At 46.6% G+C, this 18,195-nt stretch overlaps 2 protein-coding genes and 1 long non-coding RNA gene across 6 annotated transcripts in view; all 3 read left to right on the top strand.

Moving 5' to 3' along the window:
* LOC143955631 (uncharacterized) overlaps positions 1–6,622 on the top strand; it is an 86,865-nt gene extending 80,243 nt beyond the window's left edge. Inside the window, exon 9 of the mRNA XM_077465732.1 lies at positions 4,770–6,622. Within this exon, the coding sequence (XP_077321858.1) occupies positions 4,770–5,887 (1,118 nt within the window). The 3' untranslated portion in view covers positions 5,888–6,622. The remainder of the gene's footprint in view (positions 1–4,769) is intronic.
* The window catches only part of LOC143955663 (uncharacterized), a 64,936-nt gene that overhangs the window by 24,700 nt on the left and 22,041 nt on the right, over positions 1–18,195 (top strand). The window contains exons 1-3 of one of the 3 annotated variants that reach the window (XM_077465768.1): positions 12,988–13,212; positions 14,090–14,281; positions 14,370–14,493. The exons of the other annotated variants lie outside the window; for them this stretch is intronic. Coding sequence (XP_077321894.1) covers positions 13,048–13,212; positions 14,090–14,281; positions 14,370–14,493 — 481 coding nt within the window. The 5' untranslated portion in view covers positions 12,988–13,047. Of the gene's footprint in view, positions 1–12,987; positions 13,213–14,089; positions 14,282–14,369; positions 14,494–18,195 lie in introns of those variants that run through there. 3 annotated transcript variants of the gene reach the window in all.
* On the top strand, positions 10,560–12,946 carry LOC143956148 (uncharacterized). Of its 2 annotated transcripts, none has more exons than XR_013269848.1 (3): positions 10,560–10,658; positions 12,436–12,558; positions 12,753–12,946. It is a non-coding gene; the product is annotated as an uncharacterized LOC143956148 (long non-coding RNA). The 2 variants fall into 2 exon arrangements; XR_013269847.1 differs by having other exon boundaries at positions 10,592–10,658; positions 12,419–12,558.

Raw genomic sequence — 18,195 nt, 5'->3', positions numbered from 1 at the left:
GACACCATATGAAAGGTCCATCTCCATTCCTCAATATAACGTCATGTTCCCAACAAATGAGGAGGAGATACTGGACACCATATGAAAGGTCCATCTCCATTTCTCCAATATAACGTCATGTTCCCAACAAATGAGGAGGAGATACTGGACACCATATGAAAGGTCCATCTCCATTCCTCAATATAACGTCATGTTCCCAACAAATGAGGAGGAGATACTGGACACCATATGAAAGGTCCATCTCCATTCCTCAATATAACGTCATGTTCCCAACAAATGAGGAGGAGATACTGGACACCATATGAAAGGTCCATCTCCATTCCTCAATATAACGTCATGTTCCCAACAAATGAGGAGGATATACTGGACACCATATGAAAGGTCCATCTCCATTCCTCAATATAACGTCATGTTCCCAACAAATGAGGAGGAGATACTGGACACCATATGAAAGGTCCTCCTCCATTCCTCAATATAACGTCATGTTCCCAACAAATGAGGAGGAGATACTGGACATCATATGAAAGGTCCATCTCCATTCCTCAATATAACGTCATGTTCCCAACAAATGAGGAGGAGATACTGGACACCATATGAAAGGTCCATCTCCATTCCTCAATATAACGTCATGTTCCCAACAAATGAGGAGGAGATACTGGACACCATATGAAAGATCCATCTCCATTCCTCAATATAACGTCATGTTCCCTACAAATGAGGAGGAGATACTGGACACCATATGAAAGGTCCATCTCCATTCCTCAATATAACGTCATGTTCCCAACAAATGAGGAGGAGATACTGGACACCATATGAAAGGTCCATCTCCATTCCTCAATATAACGTCATGTTCCCAACAAATGAGGAGGAGATACTGGACACCATATGAAAGGTCCATCTCCATTCCTCAATATAACGTCATGTTCCCAACAAATGAGGAGGATATACTGGACACCATATGAAAGGTCCATCTCCATTCCTCAATATAACGTCATGTTCCCAACAAATGAGGAGGAGATACTGGACACCATATGAAAGGTCCATCTCCATTCCTCAATATAACGTCATGTTCCCAACAAATGAGGAGGAGATACTGGACACCATATGAAAGGTCCATCTCCATTCCTCAATATAACGTCATGTTCCCAACAAATGAGGAGGAGATACTGGACACCATATGAAAGGTCCATCTCCATTCCTCCAATATAACGTCATGTTCCCAACAAATGAGGAGGAGATACTGGACACCATATGAAAGGTCCATCTCCATTCCTCCAATATAACGTCATGTTCCCAACAAATGAGGAGGAGATACTGGACATCATATGAAAGGTCCATCTCCATTCCTCAATATAACGTCATGTTCCCTACAAATGAGGAGGAGATACTGGACACCATATGAAAGGTCCATCTCCATTCCTCAATATAACGTCATGTTCCCTACAAATGAGGAGGAGATACTGGACACCATATGAAAGGTCCATCTCCATTCCTCCAATATAACGTCATGTTCCCAACAAATGAGGAGGAGATACTGGACACCATATGAAAGGTCCATCTCCATTCCTCAATATAACGTCATGTTCCCAACAAATGAGGAGGAGATACTGGACACCATATGAAAGGTCCATCTCCATTCCTCAATATAACGTCATGTTCCCAACAAATGAGGAGGAGATACTGGACACCATATGAAAGGTCCATCTCCATTCCTCAATATAACGTCATGTTCCCAACAAATGAGGAGGATATACTGGACACCATATGAAAGGTCCATCTCCATTCCTCAATATAACGTCATGTTCCCAACAAATGAGGAGGAGATACTGGACACCATATGAAAGGTCCATCTCCATTCCTCAATATAACGTCATGTTCCCAACAAATGAGGAGGAGATACTGGACACCATATGAAAGGTCCATCTCCATTCCTCAATATAACGTCATGTTCCCAACAAATGAGGAGGAGATACTGGACACCATATGAAAGGTCCATCTCCATTTCTCCAATATAACGTCATGTTCCCAACAAATGAGGAGGAGATACTGGACACCATATGAAAGGTCCATCTCCATTCCTCAATATAACGTCATGTTCCCAACAAATGAGGAGGAGATACTGGACACCATATGAAAGGTCCATCTCCATTCCTCAATATAACGTCATGTTCCCAACAAATGAGGAGGAGATACTGGACACCATATGAAAGGTCCATCTCCATTCCTCAATATAACGTCATGTTCCCAACAAATGAGGAGGAGATACTGGACACCATATGAAAGGTCCATCTCCATTCCTCAATATAACGTCATGTTCCCAACAAATGAGGAGGAGATACTGGACACCATATGAAAGGTCCTCCTCCATTCCTCAATATAACGTCATGTTCCCAACAAATGAGGAGGAGATACTGGACATCATATGAAAGGTCCATCTCCATTCCTCAATATAACGTCATGTTCCCAACAAATGAGGAGGAGATACTGGACACCATATGAAAGGTCCATCTCCATTCCTCAATATAACGTCATGTTCCCAACAAATGAGGAGGAGATACTGGACACCATATGAAAGGTCCATCTCCATTCCTCCAATATAACGTCATGTTCCCAACAAATGAGGAGGAGATACTGGACACCATATGAAAGGTCCATCTCCATTCCTCAATATAACGTCATGTTCCCAACAAATGAGGAGGAGATACTGGACACCATATGAAAGGTCCATCTCCATTCCTCAATATAACGTTATGTTCCCAACAAATGAGGAGGAGATACTGGACACCATATGAAAGGTCCATCTCTATTCCTCAATATAACGTCATGTTCCCAACAAATGAGGAGGAGATACTGGACACCATATGAAAGGTCCATCTCCATTCCTCAATATAACGTCATGTTCCCAACAAATGAGGAGGAGATACTGGACACCATATGAAAGGTCCTCCTCCATTCCTCAATATAACGTCATGTTCCCAACAAATGAGGAGGAGATACTGGACATCATATGAAAGGTCCATCTCCATTCCTCAATATAACGTCATGTTCCCAACAAATGAGGAGGAGATACTGGACACCATATGAAAGGTCCATCTCCATTCCTCAATATAACGTTATGTTCCCAACAAATGAGGAGGAGATACTGGACACCATATGAAAGGTCCATCTCTATTCCTCAATATAACGTCATGTTCCCAACAAATGAGGAGGAGATACTGGACACCATATGAAAGGTCCATCTCCATTCCTCAATATAACGTCATGTTCCCAACAAATGAGGAGGAGATACTGGACACCATATGAAAGGTCCTCCTCCATTCCTCAATATAACGTCATGTTCCCTACAAATGAGGAGGAGATACTGGACACCATATGAAAGATCCATCTCCATTCCTCCAATATAACGTCATGTTCCCAACAAATGAGGAGGAGATACTGGACATCATATGAAAGGTCCATCTCCATTCCTCAATATAACGTCATGTTCCCAACAAATGAGGAGGAGATACTGGACACCATATGAAAGGTCCATCTCCATTCCTCAATATAACGTCATGTTCCCAACAAATGAGGAGGAGATACTGGACACCATATGAAAGGTCCATCTCCATTCCTGCAATATAACGTCATGTTCCCAACAAATGAGGAGGAGATACTGGACACCATATGAAAGGTCCATCTCTATTCCTCAATATAACGTCATGTTCCCAACAAATGAGGAGGAGATACTGGACACCATATGAAAGGTCCATCTCCATTCCTCAATATAACGTCATGTTCCCAACAAATGAGGAGGAGATACTGGACACCATATGAAAGGTCCTCCTCCATTCCTCAATATAACGTCATGTTCCCAACAAATGAGGAGGAGATACTGGACATCATATGAAAGGTCCATCTCCATTCCTCAATATAACGTCATGTTCCCAACAAATGAGGAGGAGATACTGGACACCATATGAAAGGTCCATCTCCATTCCTCAATATAACGTCATGTTCCCAACAAATGAGGAGGAGATACTGGACACCATATGAAAGATCCATCTCCATTCCTCAATATAACGTCATGTTCCCTACAAATGAGGAGGAGATACTGGACACCATATGAAAGGTCCATCTCCATTCCTCAATATAACGTCATGTTCCCAACAAATGAGGAGGAGATACTGGACACCATATGAAAGATCCATCTCCATTCCTCAATATAACGTCATGTTCCCAACAAATGAGGAGGAGATACTGGTCACCATATGAAAGGTCCATCTCCATTCCTCAATATAACGTCATGTTCCCAACAAATGAGGAGGAGATACTGGTCACCATATGAAAGGTCCATCTCCATTCCTCAATATAACGTCATGTTCCCAACAAATGAGGAGGAGATACTGGACACCATATGAAAGGTCCATCTCCATTCCTCAATATAACGTCATGTTCCCAACAAATGAGGAGGAGATACTGGTCACCATATGAAAGGTCCATCTCCATTCCTCAATATAACGTCATGTTCCCAACAAATGAGGAGGAGATACTGGACACCATATAAAAGGTCCATCTCCATTCCCCAATATAACGTCATGTTCCCAACAAATGAGGAGGAGATACTGGACACCATATGAAAGGTCCATCTCCACTCCTCAATATAACGTCATGTTCCCAACAAATGAGGAGGAGATACTGGACACCATATGAAAGGTCCATCTCCATTCCTCAATATACAGATGAGGAGGAGGTCGATGAACGATGTAATGATGAAGTTTCTCTCACAGATGGATGTGATGTTGGGAATTCCTCGGAGGGGCTCCAGATTTCACCTGCAGGACATGAAGAAGAAGATGAAGGTGTCTCGGCTCCTCCTCCAGAAGAAAGGTCTTATTTGTGCTCGGAATGCGGTCAAAGCTTTGCGCAGGAAGAGGATCTGGGAAGACACGTGAGAGATCACACGGGTGAGACTTTTCCATGTGAAGAGTGCGGGAAATGTTTTCTGCAGAAAGACAGGCTCATGGCACACCTGAAAACCCACACATGGGAAAGGCTGCATACATGTAAAGAGTGCGGGAAAAGTTTCATACAGAAAGGGGCACTCACCAAACACCTGAGAACCCACACCGGTGAGAAGCCATATTCCTGTTCAGACTGCGGCAAATGCTTCATCCAGAGAGGAAATCTTACTGTACACCAGAGAATCCACACCGGTGAGAGGCCGTTCTCCTGCTCCCATTGCCAGAAATCCTTCATCATAAAGTCCGATCTTGTCATACACCAGAGAAGTCACACCGGCGAGAAGCCGTTCTCATGCCCAGAGTGCGAAAAATGTTTCTCGCTAAAAAAGCGATTAAATAGCCACATGAGAACTCACACTGGGGAAAAGCCGTTCTCCTGTCCGGAGTGTGGGAAATCTTTCAGTCAGAAAAGTGAACTTGCAATACACTTGAGCAGCCACACAGGTCAATACCCTTTTTCATGTTCGGAGTGCGGGAAAGGTTTCTCTGAGAAAGGAAAACTTCGCATACACCAGAGAATTCACACTGGCGAGCGGCCTTTTTCATGTTCGGAGTGCGGGAAAAGTTTCACGCAGAAGGGAAAACTTCATAGACACCAGAGAATTCACACGGGTGAGCGACCTTACAGCTGTTCAGAGTGCGGGAAAAGTTTCCTACAGAATACGCATCTTCTTGAACACCTAAGAACCCACACAGGGGAACGACCGTTTCCTTGTTCAGAGTGCGGGAAGTGTTTCATACGAAAAAATGAACTTGTCATACACTGGAGCAGTCACACTAAGGAGCGTCCTTTTTCATGTCCAGAGTGTGGGAAGTGTTACAAAAGTAGAAAAAACCTCCATGCACACAGGAAAAGGCACGCGGGCGAGCATTCTCTGTCCTGACCAGAGTGCTGGAAATGTTTAATTGAAAACAAGACAATCGTTTCATACAGAAAGAAGACATTGTACACCTGAGAAGCCATGTATGTGAGCTTACTTTTTCATGCCCCCATGTGAGAAGCCACCCAAGTTAGCACCCTCTACCATGTTTCCATCTAAGAAGCCATCCGAGTGAACTTCCTCTACCATGTTTCCATCTAAGAAACCACCCGAGGGAACTCCCTCTACCATGTTTCCATCTAAGAAGCCACCCGAGTGAACTCCCTCTACCATGTTTCCATCTAAGAAGCCATCCGAGTGAACTCCCTCTACCATGTTTCCATCTAAGAAACCACCCGAGTGAACTCCCTCTACCATGTTTCCATCTAAGAAGCCACCCGAGTGAACTTCCTCTACCATGTTTCCATCTAAGAAGCCACCCGAGTGAACTTCCTCTACCATGTTTCCATCTAAGAAGCCACCCGAGTGAACTTCCTCTACCATGTTTCCATCTAAGAAGCCACCCGAGTGAACTTCCTCTACCATGTTTCCATCTAAGAAGCCACCCGAGTGAACTTCCTCTACCATGTTTCCATCTAAGAAGATCTGTATAACCATATATTGATGACTTGTATAACCACATACTTTGTATCAATATACAATTTACTAACCACTCCCCCCTCCCCTCTTTTGATTGGTAGGTTGAACCATATATAAACTGTGTATGAACCAAATAAAAGCAGACCTCTTTTGAACTCACTTCTTGCTTCACATGTTCATTGAGGTGTCTCACGGTACCGGGGGTCTTTGGTGGTCTGCTGTTATTAACCTATTGGGTGGTCCGTCACGTAACTGAAGAACCTGTAATTCCTTTCAGATTCATGTATAAAAAGTCTTATTTAATGGCTCTCAGGCTGGTATACTTTGTGTTCTCATATTTGCTGCTTTCAGTAGAGGTCTCCCGTCAAGAGCCTCAATGGCTAGTGGAGTGTCACGCAGCTGCAGCAGAATCGAGTGCTTCGATACAAATGCAGCATCAATGAACCGGCCTGCAAGTCCCAAAGTCGATTAGAGCCTGTTGCTCGACGGACGACTCAGCCCAAGAAAGGGTGACCGAAACCAGGGGCTTATCCTTCTGGATAACTGGGGACAAAACAAGGGCTGTCTGTGACAGGGCGTCAAGGTTCGGGCGTTCCCTGGACGGGTAGGACAAGACTTCAAAAAGTGACTTGCTTGGCCACAATAAAGGCACAATCTCTCCCTCCTCCTAAAGGCTCTCTCATCCGCAGAGAGACACATGAAGCCCAGGTGCATGATTTTATCTTCACGGACAGAATCGGTACCAGGAGGCATGGGAGGTGAGGGAGGCACGGGAGTTGAGGGAGGCACGGGAGGTGAGGGAGGCACGGGACGTGAGGGAGGCACGGGAGGTGAGGGAGGCACGGGACGTGAGGGAGGCACGGGACGTGAGGGAGGTGAGGGAGGCACGGGAGGTGAGGGAGGCACGGGAGGTGAGGGAGGCACGGGAGGTGAGGGAGGCATGGGTGGGACTGCAAAGCTCGGAGACAAACGTACAGGAGGCTTCCGCAAGCGCTCCTTAAAAGAGAGTCTTTCTCTGAACTGAACTCAACTTCTCCAGCTCAGTGGGTATATCTCGGGCTGCTATCTCATCCTTGATGGAATCCGAGAGACCATAAGAAAAATCAGCTACATGGGCATCATTGTTCCAAGCAACCTCTGCTGCCAAAGTACGGAATTCAATGGCGTAGTCGGCAACAGTTCTCGTAATCTGTTTGATGGACATGAGGCTCTTGGCAGCAGAAGCGGAGTGTGCGGGAACGTCAAATACCCTTTTGAAGGAAGCCACAAATTCTGGGTAACTCAGGACCACAGGTTTTTGCATCTCCCATACAGGGTTTGCCCAGGCCAAGGCTCTCTCGGAAAGCAAAGATATCACAAAATCTACTTTGCGTCTGTCCGTGGGAAATGCCGGGGGCAGCATCTCAAAGTATATCTCAACCCTCTGCATTGGACTGGATCACCCCCAAATTGCTGGGGAAGCGGAGCGGAAGCAAACATACCTCTTATAGAGGTAATACTTGAGGCTGGTGCCTGCACAGAGACTGGAGAAGCAGCAGGGATGGCCTGCAACATAGGTTGTATCGGGGAGTGGGAGATTCCAGGTGAGCCGTGCGACTCAGTAACACCATGGCAAACTGATCCATGCAGTGATCCAGTTCATCCAATCTGGAAAAAATATTACCAACAAGTGGGTTGACTGTATCTTCTGAATTCATGGCCTTCGCCTACTGTCAGGAACCATGAAATCAGGCTGAGACAGAAGTAGCGTTAAATCACACTTGTTAAATAAAAGTAAAAAGAACAAATGTAGTCAAAACATAGTCAAAGTTCAGTAATCAGAATGGATAGTCAGCCAAGCCAGAAGACAGGGGTCAATGTAGTGGCACAGCAAGCAGGATCTGGAGCCAGAAAGGATGTCGGCAAAGCCAGTCTTGACCGGGATCGCAGTAGAAAGTTTTTGTGATGTTAACCAAGGCGAAGGCAGAGCTCCTCTGGACTGGATTGTTTAAGTAGGCAGGACTGATGAGCAGGATATCATCAACAGCTGAGTAACTGTGCAGAGAGATGGGAGCTGGCAATTAGCCGACAGCTGAGAGGCCAGCTCAGAGAAGGAAGGGCTGAACCCAGCCCTGACAGGATCCTGGAAGGATCCTGCCAAAACACATGGGAGGAGGTCTTCCTGGAGGCACGGGAGCAAGAAAGAGGACATAGTGAGTTGATCAACAATGTTGTGGACTAACAAAGGGGGGGGGGAGACTGCCACATGTAGCCAGTCTCCCTTGAAGATAGCGGTGTGCTTAAGTCTTCTGGGAGATCTCCTGAGAGTCAGCTGAGTGGGCTGGTGAAGAGTGAGTCAGGTGGGCTGGTGAAGAGTGAGTCAGGTGGGCTGGTGAAGAGTGAGTCGGGTGGGCTGGTGAAGAGTGAGTCGGGTGGACTGGTGTAGAGTGAGTCGGGTGGACTGGTGTAGAGTGAGTCGGGTGGACTAGTGTAGAGTGAGTCGGGTGGACTAGTGTAGAGTGAGTCGTGTGGACTAGTGTAGAGTGAGTCGGGTGGACTAGTGTAGGGTCAGTCGGGTGGACTAGTGTAGAGTCAGTCGGGTGGGCTGGTGAATAGTGAGTCGGGTGGGCTGGTGAAGAGTGAGTCGGGTGGGCTGCTGAAGAGTCAGTCGGGTGGACTAGTGTAGAGTCAGTCGGGTGGACTAGTGTAGAGTCAGTCGGGTGGGCTGGTGAAGAGTGAGTCGGGTGGGCTGGTGAAGAGTCAGTCGGGTGGGCTGGTGAATAGTGAGTCGGGTGGGCTGGTGAAGAGTCAGTCGGGTGGACTAGTGTAGAGTCAGTCGGGTGGGCTGGTGAAGAGTGAGTCGGGTGGGGCTGGTGAAGAGTGAGTCGGGTGGGGCTGGTGAAGAGTGAGTCGGGTGGGGCTGGTGAAGAGTGAGTCGGGTGGGGCTGGTGAAGAGTGAGTCGGGTGGGGCTGGTGAAGAGTGAGTCGGGTGGGGCTGGTGAAGAGTGAGTCGGGTGGGGCTGGTGAAGAGTGAGTCGGGTGGGCTGCTGAAGAGTCAGTCGGGTGGGCTGCTGAAGAGTCAGTCGGGTGGACTAGTGTAGAGTGAGTCGGGTGGGGCTGGTGAAGAGTGAGTCGGGTGGGGCTGGTGAAGAGTGAGTCGGGTGGGGCTGGTGAAGAGTGAGTCGGGTGGGGCTGGTGAAGAGTGAGTCGGGTGGGGCTGGTGAAGAGTGAGTGGGGTGGGGCTGGTGAAGAGTGAGTCGGGTGGGGCTGGTGAAGAGTGAGTCGGGTGGGGCTGGTGAAGAGTGAGTCGGGTGGGGCTGGTGAAGAGTGAGTCGGGTGGGCTGGTGAAGAGTGAGTCGGGTGGGGCTGGTGAAGAGTGAGTCGGGTGGGGCTGGTGAAGAGTGAGTCGGGTGGGCTGGTGAAGAGTGAGTCGGGTGGACTAGTGTAGAGTCAGTCGGGTGGACTAGTGTAGAGTCAGCCAGGTAGGCTGGTGTGCTTGCGAAGATTCAATGGGCCTGGCTGTGCAGGAGTGGGGGATCCCTTTCATCTACAGCTTCTAGGTGGGGTGCGCTACACACTTAAGCATTGCATTGGGAAAAATGACAAGAAAATGCATTTTTTTTTTCAATTTCAATATTTATTGTCAATAAATTTCAAGGAGATAAAAATATATTATTTTCAAATTAGCTAACAAATGAAAACTCTCTCTGTACACAACCTAAAGGATATAATGTGCAAAACCCGAGACATCTTTGGAACAAGGAAAAAAAAATATTCTCAAAGAAATAAGGGGATTTAGGGAGAAGAAGGCTCCGGGACACAGAGAGTTAACTGAATGGTGATCCAGATCTGTAAATAACACCAATTAACAAAACGGCAAGGATGACGAAGAACAGATCGACGAGTGCAATCCCTATATTCTCCACAAGGTGGGGATCTCAGTTATAAACGGAGTGAAACGCACACAGGAAGTCTCTATGACACCTACAGACAGGAAGTGATGTCAGGTACAGACAGGAAGTGATGTCAGGTACAGACAGGAAGTGATGTCAGGTACAGACAGGAAGTGATGTCAGGTACAGACAGGAAGTGATGTCAGGTACAGACAGGAAGTGATGTCAGGTATAAATAGGCAGTTCTGAGTAAAAGGTGAGTCTGGAGGAAGTGGAGAGGAGACGTAGCTGCGACAGACGAGGAGGTAGATATTATTATAGATGTGAGTAGGCTGCTGATCTTTCGGTCACCCTCTTGCTCTATTCTTCGCTCTTCTATCTCTTCCTCTCTACTCTAATCTTCCCCCGACCCTCTATTGAATGCTCTGGTCACCCTATACTTAGAAAGACCTCGCTGAACCCCACCAGTCGGAACGACCTAAGACCCATCTCCTTGCTCTCGTTTTCCTCCAAACTCCTAGAACATTTAGTCTACTGCCGTCTGAGCCGCCACCTTACTGATAGCAACCTTCTCCACCCCTTACAGTCTGGATTTCACCCGCAAAACCTCACAGAAACTGCCCTCCTAAAACTCACGACTTACCAACTGCTCAAGCCAATGGCTGCCATACTGTTCTCAGATGATTAGACCTTTCTGCCACCTTCGACATAGTTTACCAACCGCTCCTCTTTGGAAAACTCCACGCTATTTAGAACTGTATTCTGGTTCTGCTACTTATTCAAGGGCTCATCCAGCATCACTTGCAACTCTGTCTACTCCTCTCCTCTCCTTTTTCCATAAGGATCCCCCAAGGCTTTGTCCTCCAGCCCCTTCTATTCTCTTACATTTCCTCCAGATGTCAGCTGATAACCTCCCATGGCTTCCAATGACATCTCAACGACGCCCAAATCTACCTCTCCACGCCTCAACTCTGTCAAGCGTCTGTGGTAGTGAGCTCCTGTAGATCGCCAACTCGCCATTCCTGGGGTCACGAAGTCTAAGCCCAGCCTGCTTCTTCACCAGATCCTCTGATGGTGGGGATAGACTTGCAGTAAGCTGGAACCAGGCCGCGGCCTCCAGGTACGCCCAGCTGAAGATGCGGAGGCCATGTGCATGTGCAGAGTACAAGCAGCAGGAGACAACAGGAAATCTTGGAGACAAGCTGAGGTCAGGGCCGACGGCGAAGAAGCATAGACGGAAATGAAGCCGTGGTCTGTACACGGGTAGTCAGGCACAGGATACACAAAGAACAAGCGACCGGGAGCTGAGAGAACCATGAAGTTGCTCAGGCAATGTGGGTTACACTGAACATGTCTTATATAGGCAACCAAACTAGGAGGTGGGTCAGGAAGTGATGGAAGGAAAGGACATAAAAGCCCACAGAATAGCAGGCGATGCCCATAGGTGGGCACAGCCAAACCACACATGTGAAAGGAATCAGGGCAGAGAAGCACCGCAGCAAGGAGGTAAGAATACACAAGCGGGAAACTGCCGGATAACTTGTGACAAACTCACCCCATCAGTCTCCTCACCCTTCACTAATTTACTAACGGGCATATCAATATGGACTTCAAACTACTTCCTAAAACTCAACCTTTCCAAACCCCCCCTCCCCAGACTTGTCCAGTTCAGTGGACCTCCTGCTCTCTAATCCCTCATCCCCTCTTTCAATGCTCACCTCCAGGACTTCTAGAGAGCCTCTCCCATCCATTGGAACTCCCTACCCCAATCCATCCAACTATCTCCTACTCTGTCCACCTTTAAATGATCCCTGAAAACCCATCTCTTTAGGAAAGGCGATCCCACCTTCACTCAACAACGAAACTTTTACTTTCTCCATCAACTCATCCCTAACAGTTGTTACCTTTTGCCCCTCCCTTTTAGATTGTAAGCTCTCTGGATCAGGACCCTCCTAACCCTCTTGTATTATATTACAACTGTACTGTCTGCCTTTATATTGTAAAGTGCTGTGCAAACTGTTGGTGCCATATAAATCCTGTATAATAATAACATGGTGAACAGATATAGAACTAAGGGGACTAGTGTCTGTTTTCTTGGAGGAGCCGTATTAAGAAAGGACAGATCACATGACATCATCAATAAAGATGGAGGAGGACCGGAGTCACATGACTGAGAAGATACTAAACCTCACCCTGGAGATCATCTACCTGCTGACCGGAGAGGTGAGGAGGATTCTGGGAGGTCACATGACATCACTCTTATCTCTATTAATAAAACACAGACCTGACCGGAGAGGTGAGGAGGATTCTGGGAGGTCACATGACATCACTCTGGTCTAGTGTGGTCAGTAGTCCATGTTCTTCTTGTAGATGATGTCAGATGATTGATGTCGGTTTATCTTTCTCCTGATCTGTAGGATTATGTTGTAGTGAAGAAGTCTAGTGGGGAGCCAATCTCAGGAGGATGGAGCAGGACCCAGAGCCCCACCATGGTGCCTCCCCCTCCTTCTCCCATACCTGAGAGGAACAAAGAGCAGAAGATCCTGGAACTGACCACCATGATGGTCCATCTGCTGACAGGAGAGGTGAGGAGGATTCTGGGAATTGTGGGACATTATCCAGTAACAGACAAGGGATGTGTCTGGGTGGTGACTGTATCATTGTGTGTGTCAGGTTCCTATAAGGTGTCAGGATGTCACTGTCTATTTCTCCATGGAGGAGTGGGAGTATTTAGAAGGACACAAGGATCTCTACAAGGACGTCATGATGGAGAATCGGCAGACTTTGAGTTTTGTGAAAACTGAGAAGAAGGAATTTCCCGAGAATGAGAAGATATTGAACCTGACTCTGGAGGTCCTCAGCCTGCTGGCTGGAGAGGTGGGTGCAATGAAGGGGTTGGTGACTTTGCTCGTTCTCTCATTACACATAACTCTGCAGTACTGAATCCACCAAGATGAGGTCTCCACCGCCTTCATCTGCAATAATTCCCACCCCACCTCTACTCCCATTACCCCAACCCCCCCACCCCCAGCATCCTCCTCCATGACTACTCCGTGTATTATAGAAGTGGTATGTCATCACCGATCTTATCCTGATGCCGCTGGTCAGTAGTAGACAGATGTCCTTATGGAGCCAGTAATCAATAGCAAGGACAATGCTTCACCGTTTAGAATTTGAAAAGCTCTCAGGCCTGACAACCTAAATTTGCTGCCGATACGTTTCTGACGGGTGAGCAGAAGGAACAGCTTTAGAATTTTCGGCTGAAGAATTAGCAGAGGGCCGAGGATGCCCCGTATGGACAGCTGTCCTCTGTCCAAGAAAAACATATTTCTCCTTTCTTAGATTGGAGTATTGATGATTCATCTGTAATGAAGTCCAATATATTAGTGACAGGGAGATGGAAGGAATCCCTTCTGATAATACGCATATTGAGCTACATGTAAATATAATATGGTATGTCCGGGTTGTATTGAGACCCCTAAGGCCCCTGTGGCAGTCATGTGGTGAGTGGACCCATTGTGAGCTGAGGTGGGTCCACTAAGGTACTGATATTGGATTCCCAAACCAGCCATCAGAACCGACTGGTCCATATAATCTATGGCCACTTCAGAAGAGAGAACTTCTCCTTCCATAAGGTGAAGTGACATCCACAGGCGCAATTGGCCAAGGCCTACTAGTCCTTGGTAAATATCGTAGACCTGACCATAGAGGTGAGGGATGATGGGACTGTAATATTTCTCCTTCTATAACACAGGACTGTGAAGTAGTAATGAAAAGTTCTACTGAACATGACACATCGAGAAGACATCACCAAATCTCTACAAGAAGGAGGAGAGGCCAGGAACCCATTACCATCCCACCAACTCCATCCCTCATACCTGAGAGACCCAACATGCAGAAGGTTCTAGAAGTCACCAAGAAGATGATGGAGCTGCTGACAGGAGAGGTGAGGAGGATTCTGGGAATTCTGGGACATTATCCAGTAACAGACAAGGGATGCGTCTGGATGGTGACTGTATCATTGTGTGTGTCAGGTTCCTATAAGGTGTCAGGATGTCACTGTCTATTTCTCCATGGAGGAGTGGGAGTATTTAGAAGGACACAAGGATCTCTACAAGGACGTCATGATGGACAATCAGCCGCCCCTCACATCACCGGGTAAGAGGAGACTTTATTGTAAAGGAGAGAGCAGTACGGAGGCTCCACCTAGATCCCCCATCCAACAAATGAGGAGGAGATACTGGACACCATATGAAAGGTCCATCTCCATTCCTCAATATAACGTCATGTTCCCAACAAATGAGGAGGAGATACTGGACACCATATGGAAGGTCCATCTCCATTCCTCAATATAACGTCATGTTCCCAACAAATGAGGAGGAGATACTGGACACCATATGAAAGGTCCATCTCCATTCCTCAATATAACGTCATGTTCCCAACAAATGAGGAGGAGATACTGGACACCATATGAAAGGTCCATCTCCATTCCTCAATATAACGTCATGTTCCCAACAAATGAGGAGGAGATACTGGACTCCATATGAAAGGTCCATCTCCATTCCTCAATATAACGTCATGTTCCCAACAAATGAGGAGGAGATACTGGACACCATATGAGAGGTCCATCTCCATTCCTCAATATAACGTCATGTTCCCAACAAATGAGGAGGAGATACTGGACATCATATGAAAGGTCCATCTCCATTCCTCCAATATAACGTCATGTTCCCAACAAATGAGGAGGAGATACTGGACACCATATGAAAGGTCCATCTCCATTCCTCAATATAACGTCATGTTCCCAACAAATGAGGAGGAGATACTGGACACCATATGAAAGGTCCATCTCCATTCCTCAATATAACGTCATGTTCCCAACAAATGAGGAGGAGATACTGGACACCATATGAAAGGTCCATCTCCATTCCTCAATATAACGTCATGTTCCCTACAAATGAGGAGGAGATACTGGACACCATATGAAAGGTCCATCTCCATTCCTCAATATAACGTCATGTTCCCAACAAATGAGCAGGAGATACTGGACACCATATGAAAGGTCCATCTCCATTCCTCAATATAACGTCATGTTCCCAACAAATGAGGAGGAGATACTGGACACCATATGAAAGGTCCATCTCCATTCCTCAATATAACGTCATGTTCCCAACAAATGAGGAGGAGATACTGGACACCATATGAAAGGTCCATCTCCATTCCTCAATATAACGTCATGTTCCCAACAAATGAGGAGGAGATACTGGACACCATATGAAAGGTCCATCTCCATTCCTCAATATAACGTCATGTTCCCAACAAATGAGGAGGAGATACTGGACACCATATGAAAGGTCCATCTCCATTCCTCAATATAACGTCATGTTCCCAACAAATGAGGAGGAGATACTGGACACCATATGAAAGGTCCATCTCCATTCCTCAATATAACGTCATGTTCCCAACAAATGAGGAGGAGATACTGGACACCATATGAAAGGTCCATCTCCATTCCTCCAATATAACGTCATGTTCCCAACAAATGAGGAGATGTTTACGGTCTACTGACTGGAATGGTACCAGCTGATTGGAGAAAAGCCAATGTAGCACCAATATTTAAAATAGTGCAAAGATATATCCCTGGGAATGGTACAAATTGTTCATTACAGACCAGTCAGCCTAACATCAATAGTATGTAAACTCTTGGAGGGGATGATAAGGGACTATATACAAGATTTTAGTAATGAAAACAGTATCATTAGCAGTAATCAGCATGGATTCATGAAGAATCGTTCTTGTCAAACCTTACTAACCTTCTATGTGGAGGTTAGTGTATCTAGCTAAAGGAAGGCCCATAGACGTAGTGTATCTAGATAAAGGAAGGCCCGTAGACGTGGTGTATCTAGATAAAGGAAGACCCGTAGACATGGTGTATCTGGATAAAGGAATGCCTTTAGACGTGGTGTATCTAGATAAAGGAAGGCCCGTAGACGTGGTGTAGCTAGATAAAGGAAGGCCCGTAGACGTGGTGTATGTGGATAAAGGAAGGCCCGTAGACGTGGTGTATCTAGATAAAGGAAGTCCCGTAGACGTGGTGTATCTAGATAAAGGAAGGCCCGTAGACGTGGTGTATCTAGATAAAGGAAGGCCCGTAGACGTGGTGTATCTAGATAAAGGAAGGCCCGTAGACGTGGTGTATCTAGATAAAGGAATGCCTTTAGACGTGGTGTATCTAGATAAAGGAAGGCCCGTAGACGTGGTGTATGTGGATAAAGGAAGGCCCGTAGATGTGGTGTATCTAGATAAAGGAAGGCCTGTAGACGTGGTGTATCTGGATAAAGGAAGGCCCGTAGATGTGGTGTATCTAGATAAAGGAAGGCCTGTAGACGTGGTGTATGTGGATAAAGGAAGGCCCGTAGACGTGGTGTATCTGGATAAAGGAAGGCCCGTAGACGTGGTGTATCTAGATAAAGGAGGGCCCGTAGACGTGGTGTATCTAGATAAAGGAAGGCCTGTAGACGTGGTGTATATAGATAAAGGAAGGCCCGTAGACGTGGTGTATCTAGATAAAGGAAGGTCTGTAGACGTGGTGTATGTGGATAAAGGAAGGCCCGTAGACGTGGTGTATCTAGATAAAGGAAGGCCCGTAGACGTGGTGTATCTAGATAAAGGAAGGCCTGTAGACGTGGTGTATGTGGATAAAGGAAGGCCCGTAGACGTGGTGTATCTAGATAAAGGAATGCCTTTAGACGTGGTGTATCTAGATAAAGGAAGGCCCGTAGACGTGGTGTATGTGGATAAAGGAAGGCCCGTAGATGTGGTGTATCTAGATAAAGGAAGGCCTGTAGACGTGGTGTATGTGGATAAAGGAAGGCCCGTAGATGTGGTGTATCTAGATAAAGGAAGGCCTGTAGACGTGGTGTATCTGGATAAAGGAAGGCCCGTAGATGTGGTGTATCTAGATAAAGGAAGGCCTGTAGACGTGGTGTATGTGGATAAAGGAAGGCCCGTAGACGTGGTGTATCTGGATAAAGGAAGGCCCGTAGACGTGGTGTATCTAGATAAAGGAGGGCCCGTAGACGTGGTGTATCTAGATAAAGGAAGGCCTGTAGACGTGGTGTATATAGATAAAGGAAGGCCCGTAGACGTGGTGTATCTAGATAAAGGAAGGTCTGTAGACGTGGTGTATGTGGATAAAGGAAGGCCCGTAGACGTGGTGTATCTAGATAAAGGAAGGCCCGTAGACGTGGTGTATCTAGATAAAGGAAGGCCTGTAGACGTGGTGTATGTGGATAAAGGAAGGCCCGTAGACGTGGTGTATCTAGATAAAGGAATGCCTTTAGACGTGGTGTATCTAGATAAAGGAAGGCCCGTAGACGTGGTGTATGTGGATAAAGGAAGGCCCGTAGATGTGGTGTATCTAGATAAAGGAAGGCCTGTAGACGTGGTGTATCTGGATAAAGGAAGGCCCGTAGATGTGGTGTATCTAGATAAAGGAAGGCCTGTAGACGTGGTGTATGTGGCTAAAGGAAGGCCCGTAGACGTGGTGTATCTGGATAAAGGAAGGCCCGTAGACGTGGTGTATCTGGATAAAGGAAGGCCCGTAGACGTGGTGTATCTAGATAAAGGAGGGCCCGTAGACGTGGTGTATCTAGATAAAGGAAGGCCTGTAGACGTGGTGTATATAGATAAAGGAAGGCCCGTAGACGTGGTGTATCTAGATAAAGGAAGGTCTGTAGACGTGGTGTATGTGGATAAAGGAAGGCCCGTAGACGTGGTGTATCTAGATAAAGGAAGGCCCGTAGACGTGGTGTATCTAGATAAAGGAAGGCCCGTAGATGTGTATCTAGATAAAGGAAG

Source organism: Lithobates pipiens, unplaced genomic scaffold (genome assembly GCF_037356315.1).
Source record: "Lithobates pipiens isolate NorthernLeopardFrog02 unplaced genomic scaffold, aLitPip1_a1.2 Scaffold_35, whole genome shotgun sequence".
Taxonomy (NCBI): Eukaryota; Metazoa; Chordata; class Amphibia; order Anura; family Ranidae; genus Lithobates; species Lithobates pipiens.
This window is presented reverse-complemented; position numbering and strand designations above follow the sequence as displayed.